The 25,700-nt window shown below is 39.3% G+C and overlaps 1 protein-coding gene and 1 long non-coding RNA gene across 8 annotated transcripts in view; one reads left to right on the forward strand and one right to left on the reverse strand.

Moving 5' to 3' along the window:
* PRUNE2 (prune homolog 2 with BCH domain) overlaps positions 1-25,700 on the reverse strand; it is a 292,193-nt gene that overhangs the window by 15,786 nt on the left and 250,707 nt on the right. For 5 of the 7 annotated variants that reach the window (XM_044939965.2, XM_044939964.2, XM_044939961.2 and 2 more), the window contains exons 11-17: positions 24,526-24,726; positions 17,409-17,582; positions 14,682-14,690; positions 8,916-9,018; positions 8,124-8,255; positions 6,950-7,036; positions 2,409-2,507 (exon numbers count right to left, since the gene is read on the reverse strand). In XM_044939965.2, the coding sequence (XP_044795900.1) occupies positions 2,409-2,507; positions 6,950-7,036; positions 8,124-8,255; positions 8,916-9,018; positions 14,682-14,690; positions 17,409-17,582; positions 24,526-24,726 (805 nt within the window). The remainder of the gene's footprint in view (positions 1-2,408; positions 2,508-6,949; positions 7,037-8,123; positions 8,256-8,915; positions 9,019-14,681; positions 14,691-17,408; positions 17,583-24,525; positions 24,727-25,700) is intronic. The other 2 variants (XM_044939959.2, XM_044939960.2) reach the window with 1 other exon arrangement.
* Positions 488-5,273, forward strand: LOC112583904. Its single transcript, XR_003108201.2, has 3 exons — positions 488-955; positions 1,886-1,991; positions 4,767-5,273. It is a non-coding gene; the product is annotated as an uncharacterized LOC112583904 (long non-coding RNA).

A 25,700-nucleotide genomic window follows, 5' to 3' on the forward strand; every position in this document is an offset into this window, starting at 1 on the left:
GAGATCCTGCTCTTGTGTAATGGGAAAGAGTTATGGTTTGTTACCAGTTTGAAAATGGCATAATATGAAAATGATGCAACAAGGGTCAGTTACAGAAATGAGAGAAAGGACAGCCAGAGGAGATGGATTACCAAAGACAGGACACATGGGGAGGATATGCACGGTTGTAAGTTTCTTCCTCCAGAAGAAAATCTTGCCAAATAGAACCTTCCTTTGGAGGAAACTTTTCCCAAATAGAAAACCTGACTTGTAGATGAATGAAAAGCACCTCAGGCAAGTTTAACTTCTCAACTGAACTTCCCTGTGTGAACAGTGAGTTTGGAAGGACTGATGCTGAAGCTGAAACTGCAATACTTTGGTCACTTCATGCGAAGAGTTGACTCATTGGAAAACACCCTGCTGCTGGGAGGGATTGGGGGCGGGAGGAGAAGGGGACGATAGAGGATGAGATGGTTGGATGGCATCACCGACTCAATGGACATGAGTTTGGGTAAACTCCGGGAGTTGGTGATGAACAGGGAGGCCTGGCGTGCTGCGATTCATGGGGTGGCAAAGAGTCGGACTCGACTGAGTGACTGAACTGAACTGAACTGAAAAGCAACACAATTACAATAAAGAACATTTTGGCTTGTCAACTTTGTGCCAGGTGGCTCCTCAGTGCTTTATGTTCATGGTTCTCATTCTGTTCTCAGGACCTTGCCATGAGTTAATTGCTCCTTGTTTTCTCATTTTACAGATGCTGAGGCTGAGACTCAGAGAGTTCTAAATAGGATTCCTGAAGTCTCAGAGAGGCAAGGTGGGAAGAAGGTTCAAATCTAATGCTGATCCTCCAAAGCACATTCTCTTCTCTTGTTCCCAGGGCCACACTGGCAGGGAGCATACTCACTTAGAAAGTGGCCAGTGGTCATTTCCACTTGAAGATGGAATATCCTTGTCATCTTTTGCATAATAGGAGGTGGGTGTGCTAGTACATTTTTTGGAGATGGGGTGTCTTCTTTTTGAGGCAGCAGGCCAGAGCTGTGAGTTGTGCTGGTCTGGGGACTCTCTAAAGCCCGTGAGGATTACATCCACCATCAGGAGCTTATGCACGCTCAGCTTGATTCAGCTAAGCCAACTGGCAGTTATCAACCCAATTTGTATCTTCTGTTCATACCTGATATTGGGATGCAGGAAAACCAAACTTGCAGCTACTTCTGAGCTTTGACTCAGAAGGGTATGGGTATTTATTTAGATGGATATTTTATCTAAATATACCCCTTATATTTATCTAAATATACCCATTATTTAGATGGATATTTTACAGGCGGTAAAGAAATCTGGGAATTTTGGTTCCAGGCTCACCTGGATTTAAATTCTAGTTCCATCTCTTCCTTGTTCCTGCTTCTACTTTGCATAAGTAAACATCCCCTTCCTAAGTGACTTTTCTTATATGTAAACAGGGCATTTACTGTGAGGATTAAATAAAGGATATAAATAAAGCACTTCTTGTACCCAGAACAGGAGACACGCATTAAATGGGAGTCTTTTCCTTCCAGTTTCTGTGCCTTTTTTAAGTGAGGGAGCTCTTTTTTTGGAAGCCTGAATTGGGAGGTCCATTCTGCTCTCCATCTTATGGAGGAAGATAGGGTATCCTTGACTGTTTTCTTTGAGTTGATGGTTACCTTCCTCCCACTTGTAATCACACGGAAAGCCAGTAAATTAGACATAGTGAAAGAAAAACATGATCAACAGTAAACGATAGTTCTTTGCAACAATTAACCAGTTAGGAGGGTTCATTTTCCAGCATCACATTTTTAAGCCCCAGCTCCAAGCAGTTGACTTTTTATTTTTACTATTTTTGCAGCATAATCCTACAACTTTAAGTATCCATGCTTTCTACCTACAGGCTTTATTTACCAGATACTGACTAAGGAAGTCATTCCTGACTGCACCACCCACCACTCTGCTTTATCTTTCACCTGGAGGCAACCATGAAGAAATCAGAGAATGGGGTAACTTTTCTCTCTTTTCCTTGGGTCAAGCAGATAAATTACTTTATATAAGGCAATGAAGAAATCCAGGCTATGTACAAAATTGACCTTTTGTGTGGCATGCAAGACAGAGGTAACAAATACACTGATTAGTGTTAAATTTATGCTTTCCCCAAAATGGTAGTAAATTCAAGGTGAAAGTGAGCAAATCTCAATAACACCATAGAAGATCATGTGAAAGTAGATCTACAAGAACAGAACAGTTATCTCTAGGTTATAAGACAAGAAATATATTTATTGGAGAATATTTATTATTTGTTTTGAATGTAAAACAAAAGATAAGCCATTTCCCCATATTCCAGGAGTGAGTTATTTTCTCATCTCCTTCTCCAGACATGCAGTATTTCTTACCAAATCTTCAAAACCATCAGGACTTACTTGATGATGCTCTCTGGAATATGGATGCAATCCATTGGGATCAGTCCACTGAGTTCTGCTAAACTACTGACATATTTAATTTTACTGCTGAATTTGGAACTTGAAAAAAAGAAAAGAAGAAAGATTTCAGTCACTCCTCCATCCCTCAGACTTGTGCCTCTTCTTGAAAACCCTTCTCACCTTGCCCCCAGCACTCTGACTTAGAAGAATAGCTATATTATTTGAGTAGTTACTATGTGCCAGACTCTGTTCTAATTGGTTAACATATATTAACTCTGGGGATTTTCCTGGTGGTTCAGATGGTGAAGAATCTGCCTGCAATACAGGAAACCCAGGTTCATTCACTGAATTGGGAAGATCCCCTGGAGAAGGGAATGGCTACCCACTCCAGTATTCTGGCCTGGAGAATTACATGGACAGAGGAGCCTGGCAGGCTACAGTCCATGGAGTCACAAAGAGTCATACACAACTGAACAACTAACACAGACACATATTAACTCATTTTCTGTGATAGCCTAATGAGGTAGGTACTATTATCATTCTCTTTTTAAAGATAAGGAAATTTAGACAGAGAGAGTCAAGTATTTGCCCAGATTTCACCTTCAGTCAGTGGCAGAAGGTGCCACTTACCTATAATGATTGGCTGTTTTATAAGAAGGTGACACTTTTGTATTACTAGTGTAATAGCAAACTAATTCTAAAAATATATCATTCCACTTGAAAGGGAACTTGATCAGGCATCAAACTCCCTTGAATGGTCTCTAATGAAAAGGCCTCCCCAGTCTACTGAGAAGATGCTGTCAAGGTCACTTCTGCATACATCCAGCTTTCACATTTTACTTGCAGTTTTGACTATGGGCTACTGGCCGTGGCTTGCGAACAGTCACTTCAAGTCCTGATAAGCCTTGGGGGAACACACACTACTAACGATACGCCACATTAGGCCACTTCCTTCCTCTGGAGTTTCTGAGCTAAATTTAGATTTTGATTTAAAAAATGGAGGGGGTAGAATAAGAAGGCAGAAGAAGTCATGCCAGGCGGACACCTCCACACTGGAATGTACAATTTTCTAAACAGCAAAGTGATTCAGTTTCTCATATTCAGATAGGTATTTGTAACTGAATATGAAAAAGAATATTTTTTCTTCTTGGTGTATTGGTACCTGCTATTTCCTCTACCTGGCTTTAGCTAGCCAATCCTATTCTTCAAAACTCACCTTGAGGGTGCATTCTTCTGGAAAGCCTCTCTCGATGCAGACTCTCTGTCTTCACGCTTCACCTGTTACCTTAAAACTCACCCTCACTCTGAGTTATCACCCTCCAGCTTCCTTTGTTCCCTGTATTGCAGTTGCTTTCTTGTCTACCTGTGTCAGCTGCCAGGCTGTGACCTCTTTGAGGAAATCAATTGAGCTATTTAATTTCTCAACCTGCAGCAACGAACCCAGTGCTTGACACAGACAGTTCATTTAAAAAAAATGAACTTGAGGAGGGAGGGATAAATTAGAAGGATGGGATTAGCAGATACCAACTACTATATTAAAATAAACAGGTAAACAACAAGGCCCTACTCTACAGCACAGGAACTATAGTCAGTATCCTGCAATAAACCATAATGGAAAAGAATATGAAAAAGAATATGTAACTGAAAAAAATATTCTTTTTCGTATTTAGTTACAAATATGTATCTGAATACAAGAAACTGAATCACTTTGCTGTACACCAGAAATTAACACAACATTGTAAATTATTTATACTTCAGTTTAAAAATACATGAAATAAAAAAAAGAATTTGCTATATACCTCTGTCATAGGTGTTACCCTTTAGCAGTGAAAAGACCTATAATACATTTTAGTGACCTCTTTTTTCAGGTCAAAAAATCTGTTACACTAACATAGATTGATTCACAGGGATCTTTAAAGAGGGTTTTATATGATGAAACTGTAGAACATAATGTTTAAGTATTTGAAATATGTGTTCTTTAGAATTAGGTAGACACTGGGTTCAGAGCCTGAGTTTATCATTTCTTGGCTATGTTACCATAGACCTGGGGTTGGTAAACTATGGCCTGTGGGCCAAAGCTAACTTATTACTGGTTTTTTAAATCTTTGCGCTAAGACTGGTTTTGCATTTTTTTTTAATGGTTGAAAAATGATTAAAATAAAACTATTTCATGACATGTAAAACATTTCAGAAAATTCAACTTCAGTGTTCATAAATCAAGTTTTATTGGAACACAGGGACACTTATTTATTTACACATTATCTATGGCTTTTGTCCTACCATGGCAGAGCTAAGTAGTGGTGACTGAAACTGTATGGCCCATAACACTTAAAATATTTAATATCTGACTCTCTACAGAATGGTTGCTGGCTCCTGGTTTGAACAATTTATTTGACCTCATTTAACCTTAGGGTTTTTTCCTACAATACAGAAATGGTAAACAGTGCCTCCTTCAGACCATCATCATTAGGATTAAATAAAATAATGCATGTAAGTACTCAATAAATGTAAACCATTATTACATGTAATTTACCACAACACTACTTGCCATAATTTAATTGTTTTTGTTTTAATTATTGGGGCTTCCCTTGTGGCTCAGCTGGTAAAGAATTCACCTGCAATGTGGGAGACCTGGGTTTGATCCCTGGGTTGGGAAGATCCCCTAGAGAAGGGAATTATTATTATCTTGAAACTCCCTTCAATAAATGTTGAATTAGAATTCTTTTTCATACTCTTGCCATAATAAATATTTACCAAGAAGAAATATATTTATTTTAAAATAGAGCTGAATTATTAAACAAACATCAGTGAATCAATATCAATTCTAATGTTTGCTTTTTTACTCATTAAAAGTTTGTATAAGCTCTTCATTGTACATTTATTCCTAGTGCCTGTCAAAGCATTTTCTGCTAATCTTAAAATTAGTAGCTTTTTAAAAATATATCTTAAAGGCTTGTATTATGCTTTAAAGTAATTTAAAGAGCTCTCCTGCCAGAGGAAAACTAGTTGAATCCTGCTACCCAGTTGTTGGAAGTAGCAGATGGGAATGCTAAATAAATATTAGTGAACACAGACAAAAAAAGGAGATTCTGGAAGGCACAGAACGCTCAATTTCTAACTTAAAAAAATAGATATGAAACAAGCAACAAAGGTTTACTGTATAGCACAGGGAACTATAGTCAATATTTTGTAATAACCTATAATGGAAAATAATTTGAAAAGTAATTATGTGTATATGTATAACTGAATCACCTTGCTGTGCACCTGAAACATGGTAAGCCAACTATACTTCAATAAAATATATATATAGTAATTAAAAAATATAAAAGATTTGAACCTTTAATTTTTTCTCCAGAAGTGAAGTGATCAGAATTTTCCTTACAGATTCATTAATAACACTGAGACAGAAAAACTTCAGTTTATATAATTTGTATCCTGATGCTAGGCAAGTTCTAGTTAGCTGATGTATAGTTGATTCACAATATTATATTAGTTTTAGGCAAACAACTTAGTGATTCATTATTTTTATAGACTATCCTCCACTGAAGTTATTATAAAATGGTGCGTATTTTCCCTGTGCTGTACACTATATCTTTGTAGCTTATTTATTTTATACCTAGTAGTTTGTACCTCTTAATCCCATACTCCTATCTTGCCCCTCCCTATTCTGTTTTTTAAAGCTTTCTAGAAAATCTATAGTGTCCCTTTCATTTAACTGTCTCAGTTTTACTATGTAAGAGGCATATCTTACTTTTCTTTTCATCCCCAAAATGTAAGGTTATATAGCATCTAACACAAAATAGATGATGAACAAATATTTACTGATGTGAAGTGAATTTAAACCTAGAAGGCTCATGGATGATCAAAACAAAGCTCTCAAAATGGCTGCACAGACTCTTAAACCACTTTAGGTGAGCTACATGGTATTTGTTCAGAAGAAACTAAACAATTAAGGTCTGGCTTATGTTTCTGTCCTTGATGTGTCTTTAATTTCCATTGTCATGGTATACTCTACCTCTTTGATTCTTTACAAAATACCATATTTAATGCATGTGAAAGTCGCTCAGTCGTGTCTGACTCATTGAAACCCCATGGACTATACATGGACTATACAGTCCTGGAATTCTCCAGGCCAGAATACTAGAGTGGAGTAGCTTTTCCCTTCTCCAGGGGATCTTCCTAACCCAGGGATTGAACCCACGTCTCCTGCATTGCAGGTGGATTCTTTACCAACTGAGCTATCAAGGAAGCCCTTATTTCTTTAATAGTACTATCTATACAGAAACCTCACTATTTCATTTTCTGTGTTTACAGCAAGCAATATAGAGATCATGTTTTATAATTATAGGGGAAAAATAATCACTATGAAAATATACTCACTCTTAGAATCTCTTGCTGGGCAGTCCAAAGTATATTTTCAGGAAAGGCAGAGGCAAAACAGATTATCCTAAATACTCTCTTGGTTTATGAATTTTTGTGTAGAGGAACAATGAATTACATACTTTAAAAAACTAGTACTTTTACTGTAATAATAACTATACCTTATAAAAGGTCGTGTAACTGCAAGGATTGTTCGGATGAACCAAGATGGATGAACAATGATGAATGATTTTAAATTCTTCCTCAACCTATTTTGAAAAAGAAAAAAAAATTACTCATGACCTATTTGGAATGGGAATTAAAGTATGTGTGTGTGTGTGTATATATATTTATATAAATATTAGGGAATTCTTATGTAAGTTACTATCATCTGGTAGGCAGGTATAGAATGCAATGATTAATACAAAGAATGCCTTTGAGATATAATTTGAAACTTGCATAATTCAAACCTCATGTTCCCACAGAAATAAATGTAAAATAGAATGGTCATACTCTTGGAGTGCATAAATCTATAACCGTCATGGCATATTTTTGTTTGACGACGCTATTCATTTTTGTCAGCATTATTTTTAATATTTTGAAATGAATACCCTGTTCTACTGAGCCTGGGTTTCTTCCTGTGTAGAATGAAAGCATGTGGTTATTTGGCCTTCAGATTAACGTTTTGGATATCCTGGCATATTTTTCAGCATTAGCAATGCTACTGTATGTATGTTTGGATGATGAACGGATTTTAGTTACTATATCAGGGCACTCGCACGTTGCTTTGCAGGGAGCCACATCCGAGAGGAAGCCACACTATAGAAGACATCATAAATTTGTATGCTTATTATGAGTTTTCCTGTAGATGGCAACAGTGTGTTTGGTTCTAATAAAACCAGTATGAATAAACGTGATGTATCTTGAGGAAGGGCACACACAGTCACCAAACGGGCTGGAATTAACAGTGAATGTTGAAATAAGGGCACACGGGTTGCCTGAGTCACAATAGTGCTAGTGCAGGAAAAGCGCAGCGAGGCCGCGTGATACCAGGGAGGAATCGTGGACTTTGATCTACCAGCGCAAATTGCACCTCCATAAGGCAAAAGCATAAGCATACTTTAAAATGCTTGTCACCAAGTTTGAGATTAGTAACATTTAACAAAATCTGGGGAAGATTTGCTTTATTTAAAATTTGAGTGATACTTGATTAATATTTTAAAATTTATTATCTCAAATCAGCATTAATTCAATGTTCCTAAATTGTGACTGCATTTTTGGTAAACTAAAAGGTCACTGGAGATGGGAGTTATTGAGGAAGTCAAAATAGTGATTAGCTACTAGAGCCCCACATACCGTCTGTCAATCATCTGGTAACATTTCTTCATCCAGCCTAGCCCCGGCATCTTCCGTCTTGGGGTCGCACCATTCAAGTACACAATCATATAGTCTTCAGCTACCATCAACTCTAAAGTACTTATTACATATCTGATCACAGGAAGGAAGAGAAGTGTTTTCAGTTCCCACATGATAGAGTTCATCTTATTTCACCATAATTATATAATATTTAAATTACAGGGTGCATAACATTTAAGAATGGTTGCACATATTACCTCTTCTTCTTGAGAAGAATGCAGTTACCTAAGATCACTTCTCTGAGAGTATTACTCATTTATTTGCACAGTTATCTTTTTTTTTTTTTTTTTTTAATGCAGGTACACTTGAAAAGTCTGTGGGTTAGAAACCCAACTTTCAAAAATATCAGCAATGCTATTGTATACTAAAGGACAAGTCAGATTAAATAAAGGCAGATATAAATGAAGTCAGGTTATTATCAGTTGACTAAGAACATGTTATCAGGAAACCAAAATAACACTTCACCCAAAAAAATGTTACAAAATTTAAAAATACGGGCCAAACTGTGTTCATTTTGTTTTCAGTGCATTTTCCTGACAAAACAGCTCCTCTGAAGCTTTCAGTCTCTTGAGCAATTTTCCTTGATACAGATTTCATTGACTTTTAATCAAAGGCTTAGAAAATTCTACATCAAATTCTACATCATCTGTTTCCTTTTATTAAAGATGTTCTATCTGCCATTCCATCCCCACAGACATTAACTCAAAACATTTTATTGTAAGCATCACTCACAGGAAAAGATTTTCCATGACATAGTGGTAGTCCGCCCGACTGCTGTCTGGCAGAAAACAGGCGGCAAACACAATGATGGCATTTAGGCCGTCCCCATAGTATCCTGGGGGACAAACAAAAAGACATTTGTAACCAACTGAAACTCTTAACAAGATACTATTTAACCTAAAGGATAAATCTGGAATCCTTGGCAAGTATATGTATGTGGATGTATTAGATATATCTTTAAGTGACTATTATAAAGACGATATACTTCTGTAAGTATATACACATATAATTATCTTGCAGTGGTTAAGATATAATACATAGTGTGAATATATTTGCATATATAGGGCACCCATGTATTATGGATGATTATATGTATTGTACATAGTCGTGTAAGTGGGTTATAAATATTCAACTTAAAAACAAAGGATGGTGAGGCAACACTTTTTGACTTAAGGGCTTCTAATTTATATAATAAAAAAGCTAATCTGTATAACACTCTTTCCTTTAATTGCTAAGAGAGAGGTTCTATTTGATCCTTTTTAGTATTTCCTAGTTGTAGTCAACTCTGTGTTCCTTGAAAACTCATCTTTGAAACATGTGGCAGATGTTGGTCAAGTCTCTACAGATTTGTCTATAGAATTGCATGTGTCTTCCAGACTTAAGAATGGAAGCAATGCACTTTACTTTTATTTTTTAACATCCATTTAAAAATATTTGTGATTGTATCATATAACATAGTTCTAGGCTTTAGAAACATTAGAGATTTCCTCAAAGCTTTGAGTAGGAGGACAGAACACACCCTCAAGCCTGATCAGAATTTGGCGTGTTTCACTTTTTCAGAACTCTAAATACCCCTCTGGTGATTACAAGGCAGTAAAATACTGGCTAGATATAGATTTGGATGGGCTTAACACGCGAAAAGCAGTTTAATGAGATGTTTTCTACAAGGATAGAGAGTATGACTGTGCCACAAAAGAGGTGGGGGAAGAAAGTGATACCAACTAAAAATACATCAAATTATGGGTTTGTGTATATTACTAATTTGAGGCTGCTGCAGATAATGCTACATATCTTAGAAGATGGTACCTATGTAAGTGTATACCTGATGCAACACGTTTGCAAAACAGGACCGCAGTAGCTTCCCTCTGGATTTTTTGCTTTAGTCCCATCTTTTCCAATATGTAGGTATTTTGCCAACTTTTTAAAGAAGGTGGTATGAAGGAAAATGGCATAAGGAGATATATATTTTCATACAAGAAGTGTTTGTTCCACAAATAATTTCACTTAGGAAGATTCATAACTGAATAGAAATCCACAAAGGGTGGCTTAATGACATTAATCCTAACTCCACTAAAATATGCAATTAAGGCTCAGTGCAATGAAAAAGAGAGTTCATTAAAAGAGAAAATAGACATAATGAATCCATCTTAAATACAAGTACAAAAGCATCCTTTTGAAGACATCAGGAGAGGCAAAGACAAGATAGCAGAGTAGAAGGACTTGAGTTCACCTCGTCTCAATGAAAACACCAGAATCACAACTAACTGCTGAACAACCATCAACAAAAAAGACTCAGTCCTATCTACTGCTGCTGCTGCTGCTGCTAAGTCGCTTCAGTCGTGTCCGACTCTGTGCGACCCCATAGACGGCAGCCCACCAGGCTCCCCCATCCCTGGGATTCTCCAGGCAAGAACACTGGAGTGGGTTGCCATTTCCTTCTCCAATGCATGAAAGAGAAAAGTGAAAGTGAAGTCGCTCAGTCGTGTCTGACTCTTCGCGACCCCTTGGACTACAGCCTACCAGGCTCCTCCGTCCATGGGATTTTCCAGCGAAGAGTACTGGAGCAGGGCCTATCTACACCCTCCCCCCCCCCAAAAAAAATATATTTTATACCCAAAGACAAAGAAGAAGCCTCAAGAAACAGTAGAAGGGACTCTTTCACAATATAATCAAATGTCAGACCTCCTGGGTGTGTGAACCACATACTAGAAAATAATTATATTGCAGAGGTTCTCCCACAGGAGTAAGAGTAGCCTGTGGGAGCCTCACATCAGACTCCCCAGCTTGGGGTCTGGTATTGGGAGGAGGAGCCTTCAGAGCATTTGGCTTGGAAGGCCAGTGGCGCTTCAGTACAGCAGTTCCATAGTACTAGGGGACACAGAGACTCCACTCCGGGAGGACACACATGGTTTAATGTGCATTGGGGCCCAGGGCAAAGCACCTACCTACAGGTCTTGGAGGGTCTCCTGAGGAGGCATGGTTGGAAGTAGCTCACTGTGGGGCAAGGACACTGGTGGTGGACATCCCAGGGAATACCCATTGGTATGAGCGCTCCTGGAGGTCACCATTTTGGAACTGAGACCTGGGCCCACTCAGCAACCTGCATGCTCAGGCCAAACAACCAACAGAGTGGAAACATAGCCCCTCCCACCAGCAAGTAGTGAGCTAAAAATGTACCCCTTAACATGGCCCTGCCCACCAGAGGGACAAAACCCAACTCCACCCACCAGTGGGCAGGCACCAATCCCTCCCACCAGGAAGCCTGCACAAGTCCCTGGTGGCTCAGATGGAGGAATGGCGATGACTACAAAAACAGACAAATACCTTCCAAACAAAGGAACAAGATAAAACACCAGAACAACTAAATGAAGTGGAGATAGGCAGTCTACTTGAAAAAGAATTTGAAATAGTAATAGTAAAGATGATTCAAGATCTCAGAAAAAGAATGGAGGTACAGAGAGGATACAAGAAATGTTTAATAAAGAGCTAGAAGCTTTAAAGAACAAACACAGATGAACAATAAGTGAAATGAAAAGTTCACTAGAAGGAATCAACAGCAGAGTAAATGAGGAATGCATAAGCAAGCTGGAAGACAGAATGGTAGACATCACTGCCATGGAACATAAGAAAGAAAGAAGAATGAAAAGAAATGAGGACAGTAGCCCACCTGGTTCCTTTGTCCATGGAATTCTCCAAGCAAGAATACTGGAGTGGGTTGCCATTCATTAAACACACCAACATTCATATTATTAGGCGTCCCTGGTGGCTCAGATGGTAAAGAATCTGCCTACAATGCAGGAGACCCAGGTTTGATCCCTGGTTCAGAAAAATTCCCTAGAGAAGGGGGGAATGGCTACCCAATCCAGTATTCTCACCTAGAGAATTCCATGGACAGAGAAGCCTAGCAGGCTACAGTCCATGGGGTTGCAAAGTGTTGGACACGATTGAGTGACAAACACTTTTCACATGACAGGGGTCCCAGAAGAGGGGCAGGGAGGGAGAGAGAGAGGGAGGTGGGGGGAGAGAGAGAGAGAGAGAGGGAGGGAGGGAGCGAGCAAGCGAGCGAGCGAGCAAGCCTGAGAAAATATTTGAAGAGAAAATAACCCAAAATTTCCCTAATATGAAAAAGGAAACACTCAGAGTCCAGGACGTGCAGAGAGTCTCATACATGATAAACCCAAGAAGGAACACTCAAAGACATTAATCCAATTGACAAAAATTAAAGATAGAGAAAATATTAAAAGCAACAAGGGAAAAGCAATAAATAAAATACAAGGGAATCCCCATAAGGTTATCAGCTGATCTTTCAGCAGAAACTACAATCCAGAAGGAACTGGCAGGATTATTTACAGTGGTATAAGGCAAAATCTACAACAAAGAATATACCCAGCAAGGCTTGTTCAGATTGAGTAGAGAAATAAGAAGTTTTATAGACAAGCAAAAGTTGAGAAAATTCACCACCACCAAACCCATGTTACAATAAATGCTAATGGAGCTTCTCCAGGCAGTAAAGAAAAAGTCAATACAAGAAACAAGAAAATTACAAATGGAAAAGCTCACTGGTAAAGGCAAACATACAGTAAAGGTATGAAATGATCCACACACAAATAATATAACAAAATCAGCAATTGTAAGGAGAGTACAAATGCAGGATATTGGAAATGCATTTGAAATTAAGAGACTAGCAACTTAAACCAATCTTGTGTATGTATGTATATATAGAGAGAGAGACTGCTATATCAAAACCTCATAGTAACTGCAAACCAAAAATCTACAATAGATTAACACACAAAAAATAAAAAGTAATCCAAATACAATACTAAAGATAGTAATCTAATCACAAGAGAACAAAAAAGGAAAGAAAACCTACAAAAACAAATCCAAAGCAATTAACAAGATGGCAATAAAAACATACATATCAATAATAATTTTAGATGTAAATGGATTAAATGCTCCAACCCAAAGACATAGACTGGCTGAATGTATACAAAAGCAAAACATGTATAAATGCTGTCTACAACAGACCTACTTCAGCTCTTGAGGACACATACAGACTGAAAATGAGGGGATAGAAAAAGGTATTCTATGCAAATGAAAATCAAAAGAAAGCTAGAGTGGCAATACTGATAGACAAAATAGACTGTTATGAGAGAAAGAAGGACAATACATAATGATCAAGGGATCAATCCAAGAAGAAGATATAACAGTTGTAACTATATATACACCAAATGCATGAGCAACTCAATATATAAGGCAAATGCCAACAGCCATAAAAGGAGAAATTGACATGTACACACTGCTATATTTAAAACAGACAACCAACGAAGACCTACTGTCTGGCACAGGGAACTCTACTCAATATTCTGTAATAACCCATATGGGAAAAGAATCTGAAAAAGAATATGTATAACTGAATCACTTTGCTATACACCTGAAATTAACACAACATTGTAAATCAACTATACTCTAATAAAAATAAAAATTAAATTTAAAAACTTTAAATGTAGATGTCAGGCTCCAGAGTGTCAGGATAATTTCAAGATCATGACTGCTCAGTTTGTTTGATTTCTTTTTCTATTTCTAGAGAATTTCTAAGAATGTCTGTTTTTTGTTTTGTTTTGTTTTTTAAGGAAAGACTGAGGTTTATAAACTACTTCAGAAGTCATCTTAAATGTCAATTCATTTCTTTGTGTCACTGCTGTCTGTCCTTGGAATATTGTAGTAATGCATTTGCTTGAGTTTATTTAGCCAAAGGAATATTGAATGGTCAACTTACCATGTCCTGATCAGTGACTAAGTTGGGAATGGCTCTTTCTATAGAAATCACTGAAATTGACAAATGATAGATTTTGCATTTGTGGGCAGAGGATTTGTAGGAAGAGAAGAGGCAAAAGAAAGAGAAGGCAATAAGGAGAGGTAGTGTGTAAGGAAGGAAAGAGAAAAAGAAAGATTTTGTCATGAAAGTCTTCTTTCTAAATCAAGAGCCATGCCATCACCGTCAGGCTTTGGAGCTATTCCAGACAGCAAGTGCTGGCAAAGCGTAGTAATGTGAATGAATAGGACCATTTGAATTTTGTTCTTTGCCAATGCCTCCAAGGAGGTCAGCTAACCCAGTTTCTGTGCTAAATATGCAGCTTACTCAAGTGAAGTTCCCCGTCAGCGAGTGCGGAGTTCAAGTGAAGTTTGGCTCTTTAGACCATGTATTTTATCAGACTCTCTTCTCAGTAACTGAGTTCATAGTGTATGTGCTGAGCTGTGTGATCTATCCCACCGTGGTGTCTCCTGGGACCCTCGGAAGCAACGATGCAAACCTTACCTGAGGCAGGACAGAGAGGCATGAAAGGGACGGAACACAAGTTTGCTGGCCAGCAAATGGAATGGAGAGAGAAGGAAAGATGCCACAGGCGCAACCAAAACATACACACACACACATCAGCCTGCAACTCTTCTCCTCAGCCTTTCCAGGGTCATTTGTCCAGCAACACTGCAGAGGGTTACCTGAGTCTCCTATAATGAAATGAGAAGTAAAAACACAAGACAGGAGACTCCTCGTTACAACGCGTTGGCATGAGTGCCCTTGGCTATTTCATTGTGTTCCCTGCTTCAGGTTCCAACATGCCAGTTCTAGCCTCAAAGTGACCCCACACTGTGGGCTAATCCAAACCACCCAGACCTCTCCTTGCTTTTCTGTATAAGCAGATAGCAGGAATGTTACTTGTGGGCTCGCAGGAGGTGACACCGGCTGGGAGCTCACCCTTTTCTTACTGAGGAAGCAACCAAGGCCCAAGAGAGTCAAGTGATGACCACGGTGTGATGTCACAGTGTGAGTGGTGGTCAAGATGGGTCTTGAACTCTGTTCTTCTACACTGTGTACAGGGACTCCAGCCACAGCTCATATGAAGTCACCAAAGCTGGAGGCTGAGTTATTTGTTCAAATACTGCTCTCACACACAGATGTTCCCAACTGGTATAGACACTTGCAGGGCCTGGCTTTGCAGCAGACCTCAGCAGTGCTTTTAATCACTCCCAGCTAGCTGTCCAGAGCACCAGACAGCTGGCACTTTCTTTCTGGCCTGAGTGAGAAAACGTTCTCATAGCAAAGTGCCAGACACCAAAATGACATCTCTGTTCGCTCTGGGCGCTGCTTTTTAAATGCTCATCAGAAGCCAGGGTGACAAACCCAATAGACTGAGAACTAGGGAGTGTCATCATTAAGGTCTGAGAGAGTGATATGAGTTTCCAAGACAGCAAAGCTTTGGCAAATTCAGAAGTAACGTGTGAACTGTCTTTACCTACAGAGCAAAAGGCTGGTCAGGGTGGAGGAAGAGGTGGCATCTCGCTCATGATCTGCTGGGTGCAGCCAGAGGCACATCATGCAGGCCGGCGCCTAGAGGAGGCCGAGGCAGAGCCAGGCAGAGAGGGAAGGCAGCCTTCTCTCTCCAACAAACCAGACGGTCACACAGACAGATAAGGAGCTCACAACACGGAACGGAGAGGGGCAGTGCCCGTGGGAGGGGTGGCAGGGAGGAAGGGCACAGCAAACCAGGTTATCCCTGAGCTAGCAGGTGTCTCTGCAAAGAACATGATGGGCAGAAGCAGTCGCTTTTTTGGACTCCAGTGTGCTGACGATAATCACTCTATCCTGATTCAGGGAATAGAACCATGGGCTCCATCCACCCAACCTCACTGTGGTTGAGGGAATAAGCAGGCCAGTATGCTGAGCTAATGAGAACTTGGCCTTATAAAAGCACAGGAGCCATGAGCCTGCCTTCTTTACAACAAAGGGACTACTAATTTATTACCTGAATGGTAAAAATGTACAGGGAATGTCACTGGGCGACTTCGATTTACTTTGACAGACTTTTCTACATTTCTTGTACTTTTTAGAATGTACACAGGCTAGTTTATATTAGCCTTTGTTTTCTTTTTTTTTTTTTTTCTAAAAAGCAAACAAATCAAAAATACCTGACGGGTGGTGTAAAGGATCTTCTGGGAAAATCTAGGTAAATTCGGATTGTTGTTTTCATTAGAACAACAACAGGATTGACTCTATGGCCAGCTGCCTGTCATTTTCAGCAAGATTAAGCCTGTTCTCATTCCAAAGGCCTGTGGGAAAGATCTTAGAGGAGCTCTCACTGGGCCATGTTACCATTTCAGCTCAAATAGGGAAAAAGGAAGGTCGGGGCCAGGAACACCCATAGGCGTTTCCCTTCTCTGTCATGGGTGGGAGCCCTAGGTGGTCTTGATACTTACATGGAGGGAGCAATGCAGGGGGCAGAAAGTAGGAAATCTGTGGTGAAGGGGACTTGGAAGGAAAAAGCAAAACATCCTTCTGCTTGATAGGAAACCAAAGCTTGAGGTTTAATGCAGTGCCAAGACACTTATTCCCCTGTCCTTGTTAAGGAAGACAGAACAATTGCCTTTTCAGCTTATACTTTTCCTAGAACAGTTAGGGTGGTGCCTTAGGGCTGCAGAAGAGTTGTGCATGCAGCAGCAAAAAAAAAAAAAAAGCCCCCAAAGCCACTTATATTTTCTGAAGTTGACAATGTTCAATGTGTCATTTGTGCTCATGTTATTTATTTTTTTGTGAATCCAAAATTCAGGTTCCTGTAGTTCCAAGACAGCAGTGAAAATATAAAACAGAGCTTTTTGTCTCCCTTGTCCCTCATGAAGCAGGTGGAGGCTGTGGCTAGAGCGAGCTACTGTCAGGCACAGAGGTAATGGAGTTTATAGAAAAGCAAACTTTAAGTGGGGTTGGGGTGGGGAAGGGACCAGCCTGAGTCTAAAAGATTTCCTAAAGCTTCTGAAGAGGATTCAAAAGATTGTTCTGGAATTAAAAGCACCTCTTACTGCAGGCCATGTTGAAAACAGACTTGAAAACAATTCAGTTAAAACCCTACAAGAAATCCATAGGAATTCCATACAGATGCTATTGAATTGACCACTGTGGCTTTCAAGAAATTTGCACAGATGACAGCTATCATATGTGGTGTGAAAGGCATCTTTCACCTTGGAAAGTTACTTTTGTGTAGTAGGCTTTCCAGTGTTCACTGAATTGCATATGAATAATACACGCAGCTCTACAGTGCCCTGAATGTTGACTGTCTAGTAGCATCAGCATTGATAGGTATGTCATGCTGCAGAGAACCCTAGTTTGGTTTTCTAATTAAAAAAAAAACACAGAATATGGGCTCCTGGCTTCCCAGATTTGCAGAGCTCCACTACCTCCGTGAGAAATGACTCTCCTATAGGGCTCGATGACCTTCATGTCAATCCGCTGCTCCTGTTCTCCGATCACCACGGTCCTCCACAGCCGGTTGTCCTCCCTCTCCTCTTCTGCCGTATATTCTGGAATAGACTCCGACTCTTGGCCAGAATCTTTGTTGCCTGTGGAATCCTCTGTAAATGAAGCACAGAGCAAGGATGAATGGGCAGGACCTCCACAGGTAAGGCAGTTCAACAACTGGCTACCTCCCGGCAGGCTCAACCTGATGAACTCCTTGTTCTGTACAGCTTGGAGCGAGCTTGACACCATCCTGACTTCATCGAGGACACTCAGTGAGGTCTTCCTGATTGACAGACTGAATGACCAATCCATTGGTAAGGCTAAGCTGAGGGTGGGGATAGGAAAAGGGCTGGAGCTATCTTGTGTCTGTAGTGGTCCAAGATGGGGATAGACTGCGTGCTAACTCCTCCCTTGATCATACAGGTTGTGGCCTGTGGTCTTCCTGATGGTGTGAAAAGCTATTATTCATCAGGCCTTATTTTCCTTGTGCCACATTTATCCGTGTAACCTGAGTGCCCAGAGTGTTCTGGGGCCCCTCAGCTCGGTAGCTTGATGATACTGCCAGCCTAGACCTGTACTCCAAGACTCTTAACAATGGGCTTGAACCTCCTCTATTGGGAGCACATCTGGAGATTAATTTGATATAACTTCTTATAAGTTTTTCAAAACATGCTACACAAAGATTTTACAGTAAGTGAGAAACAACCTTATAAACCAGAAGTGCTCCAAGCCCCCAAATTCACAGGACTCTTACTTGTGGGTGCCCCAGGTAATGAAAAGCCCACTGAGCATTCTTGGGGAAAAATTTACTACTCACTCTTGTGCATCAAAAAAAAAAAAAAAAGGCAACTATATTTAGTTTTTTTAAATAATAAGCAATAATTGTTTCCCTTTTTACTTCAAGTACTAGTAGAATTTCACAATGGTTATTCTTTGTATGTTTATGTAATTTGGTAATAAAGGCTTATTTATAGTTTTCACAATAATTCTGTGAGGTGTTATCATTCTTAACTTTCCATTTCATAAGAAATTGCCTTTGATTTACACCACGCTTGCATTCTTTTAATGGCACTTTGATAACAGTAACATCAATATTTATTAAGCATCTACCAAATTAGCAGGCAGAGAAGATGTAGTGGAAGACGTGATACCAATGCAAAAACTCTGAAGTAACTACCTCAGATCACAGAATCAGGAAGGAAATATAATCAAACCCTTACCTTTTCTACTCTTCTAAGCTATCATACTGCAACCTGAATGTGTAATTGTCTCGGTCTCATTTATTTTACTATAATGCAGTGAGTTCCTTGGGCTAAGGAATCATGCCAATTTCATCTTTAATATCTGCCTCCACCAACCCACTTCACACTTAGCTTGGAAACCTGCACAGAGTTTTCAGTAGAACTTGGGAAGGTGAGTGAGTAAATAAAGCTTGGACAAGTTCCTGGAAATATAGGTAATCTGTAAGGGACCCACAACAGGACTATTATGCTCCAGAAGATGTCACAAGACAGATTCAAACATGTCTAATTACCTGTGACTTAGAATAGCAAAGTGAAGCCCAGCTGGGAAGCAGTCCTAGCCGCTTCTGCCAACACCAGTAGCTACCACCGCCTACAGAGCCTGGCCTCACTCTGGCTTTCTCTGCATCCCCACCCCCGCTCGCTGCTTACTCAGGACAGGAAACTAGCAATCTTGGCTTCAGATTAAGCACTGTGTCACTTGTCCAAATCCATCCATCTGCTCTGGACTCCCTATCTGAGATCCCTTCCAGCTCTCCCCCTCCCACTCAAGTTAGGGCCCTTGGATGCCCCACACAGCTGCTCTTCCCAGGACCCTGTTTTCCCACTTGTCTCTGTTCTCTCACACCTCTGGGCTCAGATGTGGGTTTGTCTTCTGAGGTTCCAGTATACACCTGCTCTTATCTACATTGTAGGCATCATCGCCAACACCCCTTTACCCTGTTTGGGACCTCCTTTCCCCACCTCTTTTGATTGATGTAAATTAAATAAAGAGTTCTATAATACCTAGGAGTACAGTACACTCTCTTAAGGTGTTGAATTCTAGAAGTCAACAATATAAGCTAGTAGGAAGTAAAGGTAAGTTGTTCTACTCCCTTGAATTAACAGTATCTTCCTGATCTTAATAATTCTTTTTCTACAACTATAAATTACCATCTTTCCCCCTGCCATCATTTTTCTCACTATTTGCAAAAGTTTCAGGTCTCATTTAAATCTCTGTCCCTAGGCCCTCCAAATTTAATGTTCGGTCTCATGCTCTCATCACTAAGAAATGCTTGATTTTCTTTGTCTTCTTTTCTGAATAACAAGCTTTTCTCCCTTGCTGCTTGCTGTTGAAGTCAATTAGTGCTGGTACACAAGGGAGAAGTCAACTTGAAGATTTTCTTTTGTCTTTGATGAGATGATTTACTACACAGGCTCTAAATATCCTGTGCTGAAAGATCACAGTGAGGAATCTACCGTCGATGATCATATGAACCATTGGAAGATGAAGTCAGCTGTGGCCTCCAGTAGGGACATCGATCTGTAAAGGGGACTTGGTCTCTATGCTGTGCCCTTGCACTGACAATGGGAATAATCTGAAAATGCCTTCAAAGACATTCATTATGTTTGAACTTCTAATTTTTTTAAGCCAAAGAGCACCCCCCTCCCCAAATGTATTATCTTTAGAAATCACTCCCAGGAAGAAAATGAGTTTAGATATTATTATTCATGACATATTTGATCACTAACATAGGCATAGTTATTAATATATAAATCTTGAACATAGTATGTATTAATCTAGACTACTGACCTAGAGAATAGGTTGAATGTTACTCATTTAATTTGTAGGAGTGCTTCCTAAATGAAGCACTTTCATCATTCCAGACATGTTTAATATTATGCTAAATACCCAAGGAGATTTATTAACTGGTTTTTAATTTTCATTCTTAATATACCTTTCATCTCTCCCTTTTATTGCTACTTAGTATCCAATGTGTACCCAGGTTTTGTTGAGTTAGAAGCGTATATAATTTTAGGGGGAAGGAGCTTTTTAAGGAAAATAATCTTTTTTTTTTTTTTTTCCCAAATTGTTCAAAAGCATATGAACATATCTCTACAGACTTTTCCTGACAGAATGAAGCTTCATCTTCTGTCAGTATCACAAACTGAGAAAATACTTTTTTCCTGTCAAAGTATGGTTCAGTCCAGTTGGAAAGAGCAGAGCTGGGATTCAAATGGGCTTTCTCCAGTCTCCTTGCTATTGCTCGAGTTGTGAAAGTGAAGTTGCTCAGTGGTGTCCAACTCTTAGCGACCCCATGGACCACAGCCTACCAGGCTCCTCCGTCCATGGGATTTTCCAGGCAAGACTACTGGAGTGGGATGCCATTGCCTTCTCCGGCTAGAGTCCTAGGCACATCTTTTTCCCAGGTGACAAGAGTAACTTTCTGATGGTCTTCCCACTTTCATCTTTTCATACTCCACCCCCTGCCCCCCACTCCATTTGAACTTTTTGTTAGAGGAAAGACATCCTATACACAATTAAGAAAGTCTTTAAAGTTCTTTACAACAGGATGTAGTTAATTGGAATGTGAAAACTCAGCACACAAAAATATAAGTAAAAATCATCTTTTCAGACCACATCACCATTATCATGTAAGGCTGCTTATGGGTAAAACAGAATAAGCTCCACACTTGACTGGTTTATAAGCAGAGTTAAAACAGGGAGTTGATTTCATAAGCTGGTTGCCTACAGGCTGTGAAAATAATGATCACAGAAATGGAAGTTATATGAAGTGACTACCTGATTATCTGGAAAAAATGTGAGGCTACCTTATTCACATAGGAAACTGTCCTTCATTAGGGGTTAGTTTTAGAAAAGATAAACAAGGTCACTAAACATTGCTAGGAGCCTAGGAAGAAAACATACACGAGCACATAAATGCTTCTTACAGCGTTCTTACCAGAAATATTCAGGCTAAAATTCTTTATCATTTTTCCATTTCCCTTACAAAATGCCTTTGCTAAGATCTGAATTATGGTAAAAATAATTCTGTGGTCAGTTTGAAAACAGAAATAGGTCATCATAATTTTTGATGACCTTTGGATATTTTTAAGTTTATAGAATTAGTTAAATAAAGTATCTTTAAAAAATCTGAGCTCCCTTAGTAAAAAAAAAAAAAAAAAAAAGACTAATCTGTTAAATCCTTCACTATCTACATATTTCTGATACCTTTGGCATTTATACATATCAAAGGACATCAAGCCTCCATTATATCATCCTTTGAAATGTATTTTCCAACAGTTCGGACACAATTATTAAAGAACGTTGCTTGGAAGGGATGACCGACTTAACATCTTTTCATAATGAGCTTCAGAATTTTTTCCATAAGCAAAATTACACCATGGACAAATAATCTGGCATCCGTGCTTGGTCATGAGCTACTGACTAAAACAGGCAAATGGTGTGAACATCCTTCAAGTACTTGGGAAACTAAGGGCCCTCAAGTCATCCCAGAATGGTGGGATTAAAAGAGCATGTAAATGTGAAGGTGGGTCATTAGGCTTGACTTCAGGTATGCTATCCTAACGCAGAAAAAGACCCTCCTGTTCACGGTCAGTGTATTTGTAGAAAAGGAGCATGGCCCAGGAGCTGCAGACGACAGCTTGGGTTTGTGCTGGCTCTGACATTGACCAGCTATGTGACATTGACCAGCTACGTGACATTGACCAGCTATGTGACATTGACCAGCTACGTGACATTGACCAGCTATGTGACTTGAGGTGACTCACTAAACCTCTGGGGGTAACATGATGCCTGTTCACAGAGTTGACATGAGGATTAATACAGTTAATATTTATAAAGCAGCTAGCACAGATCCTTGATACACAGCAAGCACTACGAAGTGTTCATTAAATAAAATTAATTACTGACCAAACACTTTTAAAACCCTGTGACTTAAAAACGCCAGTTTTGTTTAGAATGTATATGCCTAGTTAGAACACTCACATAAGAAACAAAAACAACAAAACTGTGCAGCTTTCAAGCATTACTTTCATACTTTGAGACTGTACTATACATTAGACTCTTTTATAGAAAGTTATCTATGTCTGCATTATAAAATATAGCTATTCAGATATACTTAGTGTTTTCAACATTTAATGCTGTTGTTTACTTAAAATGGTGACTGAACATACTCCTTTCATGTGAAAATCAAGGTGGACTTTAAAATTCAACTTACACTAAAATTCTCTTAAGACCTAAAAGCAGGGTTGTGGCTGTTAAACTGGTTCTTTCAACATAACTATGTCAACTAAATAAAAAGAACTATGTCAGCAAGTGGCAGCTCTAATTACCAGTTCGCTCAGCCACCACCACTTGGCTTGACAGTTTTACTATTTATAAAAATAAAAGGTTCAGATGTGGGGTGACACGGTTCTCCAGGGCAACAGAGAAGTACAGGGGGAGGAGAGGGAGGGACCTGCAGGGTCATGCCACAGCTGTCTTCTCTGAGATTTTAAGTCAATGCATGATTTTTACACTTGAAGGTTTATTAGCAGGAAAGGGACTGGGACAGCTGGGAGCAGCTGGAAAGGATGGAGTGGCTGAGGAAGAGTGTCTGAGATGGCAGAAAAGAATATGAAGTCAAGACCTTTCACCTCCTATTTGTGTAGTTCAACTCACAGGGACAAATATCCTGATAACTATATGAATCTAAGAACATGAAAAAAAGCAATATCAAATCTCTACTTAAACATAATAAACTACAATACAAGTAGTTTAGCTACATCCTGTTCTCTTAGCTTGAGGAAATAAAGCTTTCCACACTGTGAAAGCAGGGTCTGAGTCTAGGGCTGGTTGTGGCTGTAGCCCTGGTTGCTCAATGACCATTGGTTGAGTTAATTAAGTAATTTGATGTTACTCTCCTAATTTCCTAGTTACGTTTTTCTATGAAGGAAACTGCTGGAATCAGTATGGCTCTAAAAGTCAGGGCATCTGTTCAATTGTGGTATTTCTCTTTTTACTAATTTTCACAATATATCAAAGCAGTAGATATAGCCAGGATTCTCTTACTTTCAAATTCAAACTTATGAAGTCAAAGAATGCCACCCTGTAAAGCTGAAACTACATGATGCCATTTTTTAAAGCAAATACTGTGTATATATTTCTTAACAAAAGCAATTTTATTGAGCAAGAGAAAGAACTGGTAATCATATGATATAATATATTAAATCATATAATAAGACTGGTAATCATATCAGGAATGTCCAGGTTTGATAAGCAAGTTTTTAATCTTCTGATTTTTTATTCTCCCTCCACTACATCCTACCCCATCCCTCCTTCCTTCCTACTTTATTGCTGATATAGCACCAAGCATAAGAAAGTCTCTGGCCTTATGGAACAGACATTCTAATGGGAAGAGAAAGATAAGTGAGATGCAAACAGTTAAATTATATGATTTCAATTAGTGTGACACATGGAAAATAAAATTAATACTGAGGGAGAGTGTGACTAGATGGTGGGGGTGGCGTGGATACCTTTGATTACAGAGGTCAAGGAAGGCCTCTCTGAGGAGATGACATCTGATAAAGATCTGAATAAAAACAAGGAACCACCCATGTAGAATGTGTGGGAAAGAACATTCCAGACCATGAGAGGTTGTACAGAGAAATTGGTAAGCTCTAATTTTTCCACTTCAAGTTTTATCCAGATTAAATTCTCTTTCTCTGCAAACCCAGTCCCAATTTTCTTATGACACAGCATGTAACAGTTTTCTTCCAATCTCAGCCAAACACAAGGCCTGGCATAGTGTAGGGGTTTGACAAAGGCGTGATGGTCGTGTATGACCTCTGTGAACCATACCTGTTCTGTCCAGATCTAAACCATCAATCATGACCACTTATGACCTGAGATACAAACAGAAGCTTCTAGAAAGCACAAGAAAGCAGCCAGCAGCAACACAATGGGAGGTTTGTTCCTAATGCCACTTAGATGCCATTAGATATGATTAGATAATCTTTCACTTAACTTCCGCCTGCCAACTTGGCAACTTACCATGGCCAGTGTACTCAAAAGAATCTGCTTCATCGGGAGTCTCAAGTTCGTCCACATTGATATCAATCTCATCTGGACTGTCCAAGTTATCATCAGAGAGAACAGACCCTTCACTTTGATCCAGAGACAGATTGATATTTGGGGCTGTGAGTTTGATTTTCCGAGGATGAGTGCTATCAAGATCCAGAGAATTAGGCGGTTCTAAAGAAGATAAAGAGCAGCAGTAAGTGTTAGACCATCATACACAGGACTGCCAACAGTGGGTGTGGCCCCAGTGGAAAACAATTTTAAGGCCCTTTCAGCAAAGGCTCCACCTGCTAAAAGTCCTTACTTAGGGTTTGGACCCCTTCTTGACTAGTAGGCCTCAGTACTGGCTTGCTCCAGCCACATCAGTTCTGGTCATGCAGAAATAGGAAGTGGGAGTCATTGCTAAATGGGCAGAGATCTAGTCTTTAGAACTGCCCTGTTCGGGTTTGAAAACATGACACTGACAATATTGGATTACATTTTTTATGATGCATATTAAGAGATACAATTAAGCTTTACACATAACTTATCATAATGATTCAAGTAGACTTTATTCCTGTGAGAGGATATGAACTTTATCTGTTATGTTTACAGATACTCCCCACATACATCTCTTTAGTTCTTGACAACTCTGTTATGAACTTTCCTTGGCTGGCATTCTTTGTATTTTCAAAAAAACTGAGGCATCCTCCCAGATTACATTCCTTGGTCAAGCAGTCATTACTTCTTATGCCAATACTGCCTGACACTGGTTCTTGTACCATAGTGATAGTGTCCTCATGTAAGGCTCATGGAATTAGCTCCCTGTAATATGCATCTTGTTGCTCAAGTGCCTTTCACTTATCAGAAGCAGAGCTGGAGAAGTAATCTTTAACCAAGTTGATCCCAGCTAAACAATGGTACAGAGACACAGTAACAGTAAACATTTCAGGATTCCCTGTAACAAAAGGTTTGAAGGCCATGTAGTATACCCATCAATTCTGCAGTTCTAACTCTGGTCTTGTCCCAAGGAAGCTAACACTGTTTCTTTGTCATTGAGATTTTTTTCTGTATAGAACAACACCTAAACTGTGTTCCATGTACTATCTTTATGTATTACTTGGGAAAAAAGTTTCTATTGACCAGTAAGTTTGTAAAACATTGAGGGG

Source organism: Bubalus bubalis, chromosome 3, assembly GCF_019923935.1.
Source record: "Bubalus bubalis isolate 160015118507 breed Murrah chromosome 3, NDDB_SH_1, whole genome shotgun sequence".
In the NCBI taxonomy this organism is placed as follows: Eukaryota; Metazoa; Chordata; class Mammalia; order Artiodactyla; family Bovidae; genus Bubalus; species Bubalus bubalis.